Source organism: Piliocolobus tephrosceles, chromosome 6 (assembly GCF_002776525.5).
Source record: "Piliocolobus tephrosceles isolate RC106 chromosome 6, ASM277652v3, whole genome shotgun sequence".
Classification (NCBI taxonomy): domain Eukaryota; kingdom Metazoa; phylum Chordata; class Mammalia; order Primates; family Cercopithecidae; genus Piliocolobus; species Piliocolobus tephrosceles.
The window spans coordinates 36167743-36181601 of record NC_045439.1 but is presented as its reverse complement, the minus strand read 5'-3'; the positions used below and the strand labels follow the sequence as shown (position 1 = coordinate 36181601).

General features: G+C 41.2%; 1 protein-coding gene across 1 annotated transcript in view; it reads right to left on the bottom strand.

The window, feature by feature from the left end:
• The window catches only part of LOC111520254 (cytochrome c oxidase assembly protein COX16 homolog, mitochondrial), a 31782-nt gene that overhangs the window by 11615 nt on the left and 6308 nt on the right, over positions 1–13859 (bottom strand). Inside the window, exon 2 of the mRNA XM_023182867.3 lies at positions 5938–6009. Within this exon, the coding sequence (XP_023038635.1) occupies positions 5938–6009 (72 nt within the window). The remainder of the gene's footprint in view (positions 1–5937; positions 6010–13859) is intronic.

Genomic DNA, 13859 nt, shown 5'->3' with positions numbered 1-13859 from the left:
TTTGATTGTGTGAAATGTCTGCCTTACCAGCATACATTAAAATCAAACCTCTACCTAAGATGCTACTCTGTTGTATACTACTTTGATAAACTTTCTTCCTGTGTCTTTATTTTCTGTACAAAATTTATCCAGTAATCTAAAATTTATCCAATAATGTCAAAGTAATTTGCAAAACAAAATAATCAACCAAAAAACGCTATTACCTGCAGTCTCTTGGAGTTTAAGAGATAAAGACCCACTAAAGGAAGGGTTCCAAAAGAGCTTAGAGTTGAAAGCCCGTTTTTTTCCCCTGGAAACCCTTGACACACCTGGTAAACCCATAGGATAAGAACCAAGGTTTGAAATCAGGTAGATGGCTGCTACTGGGGGTTACAGAAACCACCATACAGGGCTATAATGACAAAAAAATAGAGATCAAAATACACACAACAGACAGTTTTGAAATTCTGGAACTGCGTAAGATAGGAGTATACCACTAGGTTGAAAATTCTCTGAAAAGTAGAGCATAATTTCCTGGAGTATCAATTTAAAGCCATGTAGGTCCATGGACGTTATTTATAAACAACTATAGAGGTTCCAGATGCTACTGTTTTCCTCCAGGAAGGGTTTATCTTTTTTTTTTTTTTTTTTTTTTTCAATACAGACAGATTAGGGGCTAGGAATAGGGAAGAAACAGAGGACAGCCTAAGTCTTACTTAACTGAAATCAAGCCATGACCTGGCTCACACCTGGATGCTATTAAGACCGATCAGCCCTCAATCTATCTGCATCAAGAAAAAAGGATACGCCTTTTATGGAAGAAAACAATACCATCTGGAACCTCTATAATTGTTTATAAATAATGTCCAGTATTTAATTAAAAAATTATGAGGCATGTTTAAAGATAGAATCATATAACTGAAAAAACAAGAGAAAAATTAGATAATAAAAGCAGGTCTACAGTGATCCTTATGTTGGAGACAGGCCTTTAAAGTAATAATAATTTGTATATCTTCAAGATATCAAAGGAAAAAAATAGATTAAAATATGGCATCATAGAAGATTTCTCCAGAGTACTAGAATGTGTAATAAAGAATTAAATGTGCATTTTAAAACTAAAAAATATAGTAACTGAAATCATGAAATCAAGGGATGGCTTTATGTGGACATTGAACACAGCAAAAGAGAAATTTAGTGACTAGAAGATAAAACAATAGAAAATATACAAAAATAAAGTACAAAAAAAAGAATGGGGGAAAACACTGAAAAATCATAATAGAAATGTTGGGCATAGTTAAAGAATATAACATATATCTGATTGGCATCCCATAAAGAAAACTGGGCAAAAGCAACAACTGACAAGATATGAACAATTTTTGTTTTTACATTTTCTGTGGTTTCATTAAAATCTTCAAAGAAATCAGAAGATAATTTGGCTTTTTGGGTCGTTTGTTTTTTTGAGACAGGGTCTCGCTCTGTCACCCAGGGCTGGAGTGCAATGGCACGATCACAGCTCACTGCAGCCTCAAACTCCTGAGCTACATCAATCCTCCCAGATCAGCCTCCAAGCAGCTGGGACTACAGGCACGCACCACCATGCCTGGCTAATTTTTTGCATTTTTTGTAGAGATGAGGTTTCATCATATTGCCCAGGCTGGTCCTGAACTCCTGGTTCAAGTGATCCACCCACCTAGGTCTCCCAGAGTGCTGGGATGAACACATATGAACCACCATGCCTGGCCCCAGAATATAATTTAAAACTCAGTTTTTTCTTAATCAAGTACCTGGACATTTCTTGGTGCCATTTTTCAGTTTAGCATTGATATACTATAGAAAGCACGATCCTTGGCAAAATTTAACAGTATACATAGGAGGACAACAGACCTGGTACCAGTCCCCCTTTTGTTCATCCATAGGATATTTTAACAGTTCTAACCTCTGAATCAGAAAAATGTCACTTTAGTCAATTTCATAGAGCAATCAAGAGAACAATATGATAATGCATGTTCTCATTGGTACGGTATGCACAAGCTAACTCAGCAGCTCTATTTTAGACTGAGTATAGTATTGTATTTTGGGGAGATAAGTAAACTTATGATTGATTTATAAGTACTTGCCTGCCTCATCTTGGACCTGTGAGATTCAGTCTTCATATCTGTTTTCACATCCCTGTCTCCACCATGCCCAATCTCAATTTCTTGTTTGCGTATTGTGCAGTATGCTCCATTTTGGTTATTTAATTCCTTAATCCAGTTGTATGTGTCCTTCCATATGTCATTAAAATAACAGAGTCATTTAGCTTCCTTTTTCAGTGATGTCTGAATCATACTGGCACTGGTATTATAATTGTTCTCATTTTCATTATCTAATCTTAGAAAACTTGGTCACAATATTTATAATGTTAAAAATTAAACTAACACCATCTGTTATAAAGCACAACAGGCAGGCAAAGTTGAAGACTTACTGCTCACAAATGTAGCATACGTATATTGCACACTTAAATCACATCACTTGGTCTGATGCAACAATGTATGATCCATTATTGTAGAACCTTGGTTGTCAGTATCAGCACTCATGAGAAAAAAACAGCAACAGCTACTAGGGACAGCAGATAAACTATTCCAAATCGTTTTCTAAAACTTGAAAGCTGTTGCTTCCAGCTCTTACTTTTTTAGGCTTATACTTTCCCCTGAACTTTGCACATCCTTTACTGAGAAGCCAGATGTTTTCTTTCCTGGGATGCCAAACTTTCAGTACAAAAATCAGGACTGTCTCAGGCAAACAATGATGGTTGGTCACCCCAAATCCATACTGTCCTTTCCACATCCTTTTCCAAACTTCTCAACTGAACCCATCCTCTTTTGATCCAAGTTTTTCCTTTAGGCCACACTGTCAACCCCCCTTGACCTCAGCAATTTACCCTCTTGACCACCCTAACCTCAATCTCTCAACCCATGCAACCACCAGTCTTATCCTTTCAATCCTCAAGGACAAAACTCAACCTCTTAACTCCTCTCAACATTTCCTCATCTTCTCTACTTAACTGGAACTCAACCTCACCCAAACACTGACTCTTGATCACCTGAGTTTGACTTTTCAACATCAACCAACCTCGGCCTCTAAATCTCATAGGCCTTGTCTTCTGATCCTTCTCACCTCAACCATGTCCTCTCATCTTCCTCCTATAGACCTTAACTATCCCCCATTCTTTTAACTGAATTCCCTTGACTTCAACTGACCTTGTCCTCTCAACTTCAATCAGCCTCATTCTGTTAACCTTACCTAACCTTGTTCCATTTACTTTGACTCCATTTCCTAAACCTCACCTGGTAGCTCATCCTCCCCTGTTCTCCTTAACTGGGTGATACAGTTTGGCTGTGTCCCCACCCAAATCTCATATTGAATTGTAGTTCCCGTATGTCATGGGAAGGACTCAGTGGGAAGTAATCGAATCATGGAAGCTGTTTCCCCCATGCTAGTCTCGTGACAGTAAGTTCTCACAAGATCTGATGGTTTTATAAGGGATTTTCCCCTTCGTTAGGCTCTCATTTCTCTCTCCTGCCACCATGTGAAGAAGGTCACGTTTGCTTCCCTTTCTGCCATGACTGTAAGTTTCCTGAGGCCTCCCCAGCCTTGTGAAACTGTAAGTCAATTAAACCTCTTTTCTGTATAAATTACCCAGTCTTGAGTAGGTCTTTATTAGCAGTGTGAAGACAGACTAATACACTGGGTTACTGGCACCACCATTTACCCAGTCCTTAAAACCAAAACCTTGAGTCATCCTAGATGTATTCATATTTTTATATTACATACATTAGTCATCAAATACTAATCAATTTGCTGCTAAAATTATTGCTGGAACTCATTAATTTCTCTTTATCATCATTGCAAATATGTTGTTTCAGGTTCCACTATTGTTCATCCATGCTACTGCCCCAGAATCCTAACAGGTCTCTTTACTTCCAACCTAAACAATATTTTCTCTTCCATTTTGGTCCCCCAATACCCATCCACCTGTACTCCACTGCCAGAGAGCTATTTCTAAAATGAAACACTGACCATGTGCCCAATACTCTCTCTACCTTATAGAATATAAGTTATTTCTATCATTTAGCTAATTCCTGCTCATTCTTAAAGCCTAATTCAAAGGCTAATGCTTTTAGAAAACCTTCTCTGATTCTCCTTTTCCAAGTTAAAACTATACACCTCTCCTTGAACTTCTAATAATGGCATTTTACTGGCATTGCTATATTATATGTCTGGGTACATTTTTTTTTTATTAGCTGTCTTCCAGCCTCAATTATAAACTTTATAAGTACTAGTTTCTGAATACTTTACTTGCAGTATCTAACAAATATTAACACATGACCACTATTCAATTATTTTCCAAATATATATTTTCTCCCTTCAAATGTCATATACTACCATAATTTTCATCTTAAAGGGAAAAAGAAAAAAATTCCTTGACAAAGTAATTGGGATGCTAACTGAAATCTTCTAACACAGTTAAATTGAAAGTTAACTGAAAATTAAGTAAAATTGCTCATTAAATAAAATTGTTCTATTCCTTCACAGAAAGTACACATTTTTAAAAATTTAATATTTACCCTAATACCTACTGTCTTTAAAACTGGCTGATGTTAGTTTCTCTAAAACCATAAAATTAACTGAGGAAACTGAATAGGCCTTTATACTCTACTTTTCTATCGATATTACTGAGGTCTGCTAATAAAATACATATATTACTTGGGGAAAAAAACTACAAATATCAGATATGTGCCATAAACAAAAGCTATGTACTTCTGAATGAAAAAAACAGAGTTCTTATGTAACACCTGAATTTCACAATTGTGTGATTACAGAGGGTGAGAATCCTAGGTCTACCCATAAGTAGCCATGTGACCTTAGCCAACTTAATTAAGCTTTTTTAAATTTTTCTTCCGTTTTTTCAGGTAAAGACCCACTATAGTTAATGTATAGACCCCCTGTTTCCTCACCTGTAAAATAAAGATGATAATATATAGACAGTCCCCAACTTGCAATGTTTCAACTTACAGTTCTTTTACTTTACAATCCACTTAATCAGGTATTAAATGCATTTTTTACTTACGATATTTTCAATTTACAATGAGTTTAAAGCAAGACATAACCCCATTATAAATCAAGGATGATCTGTGTGTGTGTATGTGTGTGTGTACGAACTAATATAGTCCTACTACAAAGTAGACACTATAAATGTAGGTGTCTTTATTTATACTGAAAAATAGTTTTCCTTTCTTTTAGTAACAATTATTAAAGATACATATCAATATACTTTATACAATTATGGATATTAATTTGAAATATAATTAGAGAAAAATAAAGCAAAATTATTGACCTACGTTTTTTAATCCCTTCTAAATCCTAAAAACAGCTACACCAGATCATATTTTGTGGGAGAATGCTAACAATATTGCAAATTTTCTAATGAAATAAGAAAGATTACTAGACTGGGTGGAAGGCCAAGGCAGGTGGATCATTTGAGGTCAGGAGTTCAAGACCAGCCTGGCCAACATAGTGAAACCCTGTCTCTACTAAAAATACAAAAATTAGCTCAGTGGTAGTGGCACGCACCTGTAATATCAGCTACTCAGGAGGCTGAGACAAGAGAATTGCTTGAGCCTGGGAGGCGGAGGTTGCAGTGAACCAGGATAGGCCACCGCACTCCAGTCTGAGTGACAGAGTGAGACCCCATGGGAAAAAAAAAAAAGAAAGAAAGATAGATTACCAAATTAGTTCCATTTCATGATTCACTGCCACGTGATCACTAATGTTATTTTAAAGAAAAAAACAAAGATCACATCTTAGTGTTGAAAAGCAAGACAAACTCAGACTGCATAGTATACTGAGTATACAATTTTCCTAAATGAGAACATACATATAGACAGACACATGTCAAACTCTAATTATATTTCTTACTTTAATCTTCACAGCATCATATCGGATTTGAGAAAACTCACGAAGACCAAAAGAACCTCCAACAATCAGCAACTAAAACAAAGAAAGGAAACATTTAAGCAAAACAGAAGAGCAGAATTCAAATTCAGCCTATCTATAGATTGCTTATCTAAACAACTAGAGGCACATTATACAAAAATTCTATAGAGTAAATGCAGTATATACTGGCTAGGAAACCATTATAGCATATCATTACCAAATACCAAAATCGTCACCTTATACCTGTATTTGACCTTATGATTTAAACGACATCATAACAAGCATTATGTTATTTGACTCTTACAATAGACCTATTTTTGTTTTTTGCTAAGCAAAAACAAAAACAAAAAAAACCATTCAACAAATGAGGAAATAAAAGCACAGCCAACTAAATGACTTGCCCATTGTTAACTTAAATTTTGCCCAAGGCTGTCTTTGTACTTCCATTGCTATGCTATCTTCTTTAGCAAGTAAAGAAACTGAAACCTGATCAACTGATCAGACCATGTCCATATAAGGCAGATGCCTAGCTATAACCAATCAAGCTATTTATTTACTTCACTTTCCTGTTTTGTCTATACTCATTGCCCATATTGAAGAATGGAGCTCTCTCAACTTCTTCTGGTTCTGAGTGCTGCCTGATTCGTGAATTTTCTTTGTTCAAATAAACTCTATAAAATTTTTTGTTGTTGTTTAAGGTTTTTGTTTCTTTTAATACCATGATTACACAGGGTAAACCCAGCAGTTAAAACTCGCCTTTTTTTTTTTCCTTCAAAACCAGAATTCTTTTGATTTTATGATTTTTCAAAAGAAGCCAATTGGAGTCCTCATTACCTTACCAAGTGATAAAGAAATCTCATGAAAGATTAATGCAGAATATTCTCTATATCACATTGTATTCCCAGGTACAATATAGCTATACAGATCACAGGTAAAGAAAGTTTTCAAATTCTTACTATATACTAAAATTCTGAAACATCATCTTACGATATACTGAATCACTTTCATTTTTTTGCTGGCACCTCTTTGAGATACAATATTTTCAAAAGATTTAAACTTCATAATTAAGAATTGTAACCACCCAATTGGTTCACCTTGCATGCTGCCTAGTCAGAGCCAATTTATCAAGGCAGGGGAATTACAATGGGGAATTGAAGAGCTGGCTGTGCAGAGACTGGAATTTTGTTATTACTCAAATCAGTCTCGCCGAGAATTCAGGGATCAGAGTGTTTAAAGATAATTTGGTGGGTAGGGGCTTGGGAAATGGGGAGTGCTGATTGTTCAGTTTGGAGATGGAATCATAGGGTGCGAAGTGAGCTTTTCTTGCTGTTTTCTGTCACTGGGTGGGATGGCAGAACTGGTTGAGCCCAATTACCCATCCGGGTAATGTCAGTTGATCCATCCAGTGCAGGGTCTGCAAAATATCTCAAGAACTGATGTCAGGTTTTACAATAGGGATGTTATCCCCGGGAGCAATTTGGGGAGGTTCAGACTCTTGGAGCCAGAGGCTGCATGACCCCTAAACTGTAATTTCTAATCTTGTAGCTAATTTGTTAGTCCTGTAAAGGCAGACTGGTCCCCAGGCAAGAAGGGGGTCTTTTTGGGAAAGGGTTATTATCTAATTTTGTTTCAGAGTCAAACCATGAACTGAATTCCTTCCCAAAGTTAGTTCAGCCTATGCCCAGGAATGAACGAGGGCAGCTTACAGGTTAGAAGCAAGATGGAGTCAGTCAGGTCTGATTTCTTTCACTGTCAGAATTTCCTCAGTTATAATTTTACAGAGATGGTTTCAGTATTGCTACAAAAGTTCATGACCACAAGGAGAAACTCACTCATCATTACTTACTGTGTGTCGCTCTTATAAATTAAGCTTAGAACAGACTTGGATTTCAGAAGACACCTGCAGATTTCCCTGGCATCTCAAAGCAGGGATGAACAGTGTAAGATTCTCCCTGGGACCTGAAAGCTTAAGGAGATGAATAACTCCTTCCTTCTCAGGCCCAGTCCCAAGGCGCAAGGCTACTTGCGCCAGCAGCGTGCGCCAGCAAGATAGCAGAAGCAGGAAGAGAGCCGGCAAGAAGATGTGTACCCCTGAACACTGAGAAAGAGGCCATCGTATACAACATAGCAATTACGTCAGACTAGGACACTTCCTGTTTACAGGAGATTATAAAACCTTTGGGCCTCAGCCCACCTGCGCCCAGGCACTCATTGAAACACACCACCTCATGTTGTCTGTTGGTGCGCTCTCAGGGTTTGAACCAACACAAGAACCTTACATCTGGTGCCGAAACCCAGGAGGGGTTCTGATCCACATCCCCCGTGGACCTACCCCTCCACCCCAGAGAGCAAGCCACAGCAGCCAGACAAAGGAAGCTCCTTGGTCTCTAGTTGCTTCTCTGTGCATGCACATTGGTCACTGATCTCACCTACTGGTAAGTTTCCCCAGAATCCTGGTTTAACAGGGAAAATCCACAGAGCCTCTCTTAGTTTCTCTGGTCCAAAAATCCGACATTGGTCCAAGAAGGCTCCGGCGTGTGCCAGGCACTCACTGATCATCTGGTCTTAGAGGGATGCCTCTAAGCCATTTGATCCTGTTCCCGGATGGATGGACGAAAAAGGCAGCAGTGACAATTGCTCCTTTTATCATCTCCCTCCAGGACGGTCTCCTTTTCCCCTGTTCTCCCGAGCCTACCCTCTGTTATGAGAAACTCCCGATTCTGCATTCCAAACAACAGCCCTCTAGGCTGCTTCATAAAAAACCCGCAAACCTTAGGCCTCAGGCAAGATATTCGCCCTAAGCACTTTATCTTTTTTGCAATACAGCCTGGCCACAGTACCAATTAAATAATGGGTCCAAATGGCCCGCAAATAGAACATTCAGCCTTATAATTTTAACTGACTTAAGCCAGTATTGCCAATGACTGGAAAAATGGGGAGAAATTCCTTATGTCCATGCCTTTTTCCACTCAGATCACAACCTGACCTCTGCAATTCTTCTTACCTATTCAAATCCTTCCCCTCCATTCTTACCGCCCTGATCCTTACCTTTCTCCTCCCAACTCTACCTCTTTTTCCTCGTTTGATCCAGTTGACTGCTGTCCACCCCTCCCAGCCCCTACCTTTTCCTCTCAACTGTCTTCTTTAACCCCCTCAAGCCTCCTCGTTGTCTTCTCAGCTGCCATCTTCCCAGTCAGCTGTATCCACTTCTTTTCCTACACCATCCCTTCCTCAGGACAATTCTAGTATTGCCTGTGCCCTTTATCTTCCCCCACTGCCCTCTCCCAAGGCTTGTAAACCCATCCTGCCACCATAGGCCCCTACCTAAACTCCACTGCCTGTTAACTTAACCTCCCTTCCCCCTTCAAACCCTCAGAACGAACCACTATCTTAAACTTTCGGTTCATCTCCCAGTCCACCCCGGATATTCGGTGCAAGCTTCAGAAGCTTGACGACAGCCCTCAAACCCCAGAACAAGAACTTCTTAATTTAGCCTTCATAGTCTTTAACAATCATGATGAGGAAAGTAAAAGGCAAAAACGGATGGAGTTTCAAATGCTTGCCTCCGCCATCAGGGGCCCTGCAGGCCCACAGGGCCGCAGCTCCACATGGAAGCCTCCTAGCAACCTACCTCCACCTGGTACCTGTTTCAAGTGCGGCAATGAAGTCCACTGGTCCAGACAATGCCCAAATCCAGGTAAGCCCACCAGGCCGTGCCCCCTCTGTGGAGGACCCCAATGGAAGTTGGACTGTGAGCGGCCCCTGCAAGACTGCCCCCATCCTTTCCAGAGCTGATCAAACCTCCTACTTGGATCTCACTGGCCTTGCCACTGAAGACTGACGGTGCCCTGAAACGGATGCCCCGGAAACTACTATCGCTGCATCCAAGCCAAGGGTAACCCTGATGGTGGAAGTAGGCCAGTATGTTTTTTTAAATTAATACCAGGCAAACTACTCTGCTTTACCTAATTTTTCAGGACTCTCTCAGTCCTCCCTTTTCTCTGTTGTGGGAATTGACGGACAAGTCTCCAAACCCTGAGCCACCCCTCCACTTTTCTGCTCCCTGCACACCATGCCCTTCACTCACTCTTTCTTAGTCCTGCCCTCATGCCCAACTCCACCCCTAGGCAGAGACATCCTTTCAAAACTCCACACTACTCTCAGCTTCCACATTCCCCATAGTACCCAACGCATCAACCCAGACCCCTCGAGGCACCTAACTTTCTTCTACTCCTCCAACTTCCCACCTTAAAACATGCAACTTTACTTTATCCCCCATCCTAGTTAACCCCGCTGTTTAGGATACTTCCACACCTTCAGTTGCAGAACACTACACCCCCCGTCCGCATTACCCTTAAAGAGCCCACCCAGTTCCTGTCACAGAAGCAGTGTCCCATCCCTCAAGCAGCTCTCACAGGCCTACAGCCTATCATTTCTCACCTCCTCGCCAATCACCTATTCCACCCAACAAACTCCCCTTTTAACACACCAGTTCTACCTGTTAAAAAGCCAGACAGAAATTATCACTTAGTCCAGGACCTCAGGCTTATTAACCAAGCTGTACTCCCAGTATGTCCAGTAGTTCCTAACCCATATACTTTCCACAGTTCCCTCCAATACCACCTATTTTCCTGTTCTAAACCTAAAGGATGCTTTTTTTCACAATTCCTTTACACAGTGATTCCTAAAAACTCTTTGCCTTTACGTGGGAAAACCCCGACACCCACCCTTCATGTCAGCTCACCTGGTGCATACTAACTCAAGGTTTCAGAGACAGCCCCCATCTTTTTGGACAGGCCCTTGCTCATGACCTCTGTACCTTATCCCTAAAACCGTCCACTCTCCTTCAACGTGTTAATGATCTGCTCCTGTGTAGCGCCTCTCAGAGACTGCAATGCCCATGCTCTCTCTCTTTTAAACTTCTTGGCAGAACAGAGGTATCAGGTCTCTCCTAAGAAAGCACAAATATAAGCTCCCTCAGTCACCTATCTGGACCTAGCTCTTACCCCATGAACCTGAGGGCTCACAACTGACCACATATCCCTCCTACAGTCCCTCCCACCTCTGCAAACTAAGCAAGACATTCTTTCTTTCCCAGGACTAGCGGGATATTTTAAGCTCTGGGTTCCCTCCTTTGCTCTACTTGCCAAACCATTATACCAAGCCACTAAAGGCCCTCTCCATGAGCCTTCAAACCCTGCACAGCCTATTACCCAGCCTTTCCATCTACTCCAGAAGGCTCTCACCTCAGCCCCCGTCCTCACTCTCCCAGACCTCACCAAACCTTTCTCCCTCGATACCGACCAACGTGTGGAGTTGGACTAGGTGTTCTAACCCAGTCTAAGGGACCCACCCTCCCGGTTGTTGTCCACCTCTCCAGACAGCTTGAAGCCACAGTTCTCGATGGCCTGCCTGCCTCCAAGCACTGGAGGCAGCTGCTGTCTTCATCCTTGAAAGCCTAAAACGATCTCTCCATGCCAACCTAACAGTTTATTCAACCCATAACATCAAAGACATGCTAGCTCACTGCAGTGTACTGTCTCATCTGTGCCGCCCGGCTCCTCCAACTGTATGCTCTATTCATAGAAACCCCCCAAATCACCATGCTAACCAGCTCCCGTCTAAACCTGGCCACGCTCTTACCTGAAGCTACAACTGCCCAGGACCCTACACACTCCTGTGTGAACACTGTTCAAACCTTTCTTATACCTTTTCCAAACCTAACAGACCAACAACCCCTTCCAGATGCCTCCTTTACTTGGTTGGTAGATGGCAGCTCCTTCCTACGTCAAGGATGCCGGCATGCTGGCTATAGTATAGTGTCACCCGCCACACACACACTACTGAAGCCAATCCGCTCCCCCTAGGCACCCCCTCCCAAAAGCTGAACTCATTGCTCTCACTCGAGATCTCACTCTAGTAGCCGGACAACAAATTAACGTATATTCAGATTCTCGTTCAGTGTTCCATATAGTACACTCACACTCGTCTATCTGGAAAGAACGGGGTTTCCTAACTGCAAAAAACACTCCTGTCATCAATGGCTCTCTCATCAGCAAGCTCCTTCAAGCTGCCAGGCTCCCGCAGAAAGTCGCCATCATTCACTGCAGGGGCCACCAAACCCCGGACAATCCTGTATCAGCTGGAAATGCTCTAGCAGATCAGGGAGCCAAACAAGCAGCCCTACAACCCATGCAAGGCCAGTTTCTGTCCCTGTCCTTGCTCTCTCCTCTTTACTCCTTAGAAGAAAAGGAGGACTTCCGAGCCCAAAACCTTCAAAAGCAAGGACCATGCTATGTCAAGAAAAGGCACTTCGTTCTTCCTCACTCTCAAAGCCTTCCCACCTCTAAAGCCTCCACGGTGCTTTCCATGTTGGTTATAAATTTCTCTTGCAACTTCTCCACCCTATTCTCACTTGTCCTCACCTTTCCAGCTATGTTCGAGAAATTACCCAGTCCTGTTCTATATTGAAAAATGTGGCAATATTTATTTAAGAAGTGAAGATGTCATTTATTTGACCCAGGAATTGATACTTAGGTATAGTATATAATACTGCTCTGTACTTTTTTTTTTGAGACCGAGTCTCCCTCTGTTGTCTAGGCTGGAATGCAGTGGAGTGATCTCGGCTTACTGCAACCTCCACTTCCCGGGTTCAAACAATTCTCCTGCCTCAGCCTCCCAAGTAGCTGGGATTACAGGCAACTGCTGCCATACCCAGCTAATTTTTGTATTTTTAGTAGAGTCGGGGTTTCACTATGTTGCCCAGGCTGGTCTTGAACTCCTGGGCTCAAGTGATCCACCTGCCTTGGCCTCCCAAAGTGCTGGGATTACAGGCATGAGCCACCACGCCCAGTGGAGATCTTTTTATATTTGTATGTGTGTCATACATAAGATATTTTTATAATTACATATATGTTATATAATTCTATATAGATATACAACATAATGCATATTACATACATTATGTATGTGCATTACTTACTCATACATTTTCTCTCTAACACAAATGTATTTCTTTTTCTTTTTTTTTTTGAGACAGAGTCTCGTTCTGTCACCCAGGCTGGAGTGCAGTGGTGTGATCTCAGCTCACTGCAACCTCTGTCTCCTGGGTTCAAGAGATCTCCTGCCTCAGCCTTCCCAACTACATTTGTTTTTGCACACATATACTGGAGAAACAATATCCAGTAATGGAATTTCTGGGTCAAATAAATGACATCTTCACTTCTTAAGTAAATACTGCCACTTTTTTCATAAGAAAAAAAGAAGAAATCTCATGAAATTTACCACACTTCTCAGTATGCAGTAACCTTAAAAGATCCCCAAGCTGTCATTGCTACTTTATCATGTCATCCAAAAATCTAATTAGCTTCACGCCTGTAATCCCAGCACTTTTGGAGCCCGAGGCGAGAGAATCACGAGGTCAGGAGTTCAAGACCAGCCTGGCCAATACAGTGAAACCCCATCTCTATTAAAAATATAAAAATTAGCCGGGTGTGGTGGCACGTGCCTGTAGTCCCAGCTACTCAGGAGGCTGAGGCAGGAGAATCGCTTGAATCCGGGAGGTGGAGGTTGCAGTGAGCCAAGACTGTGCCATTGCACTCCAGCCTGGGCAACAGAGTGAGACCGTCTTAAAAAAAATCTAATTAGCTTTAATCCCTCACTCTGAAGCTGAAAGGTGTAGGCATTTGGAAAAAAATAAAGTTTGATCCCTACCTTCTTTTTAATTTAATCATATATATAACTTGACCTCATGATTCTCCCGCCTCGGTCTCCCAAAGTGCTGGGATTACAGGCGTGAAGCAAATTAGATTTTTGGATGACATGATAAAGTAGCAATGATAGCTTGGGGATCTTTTAAGGTTACTGCATACTGAGAAGTGTGGTAAATTTCATAAGATTTCTTC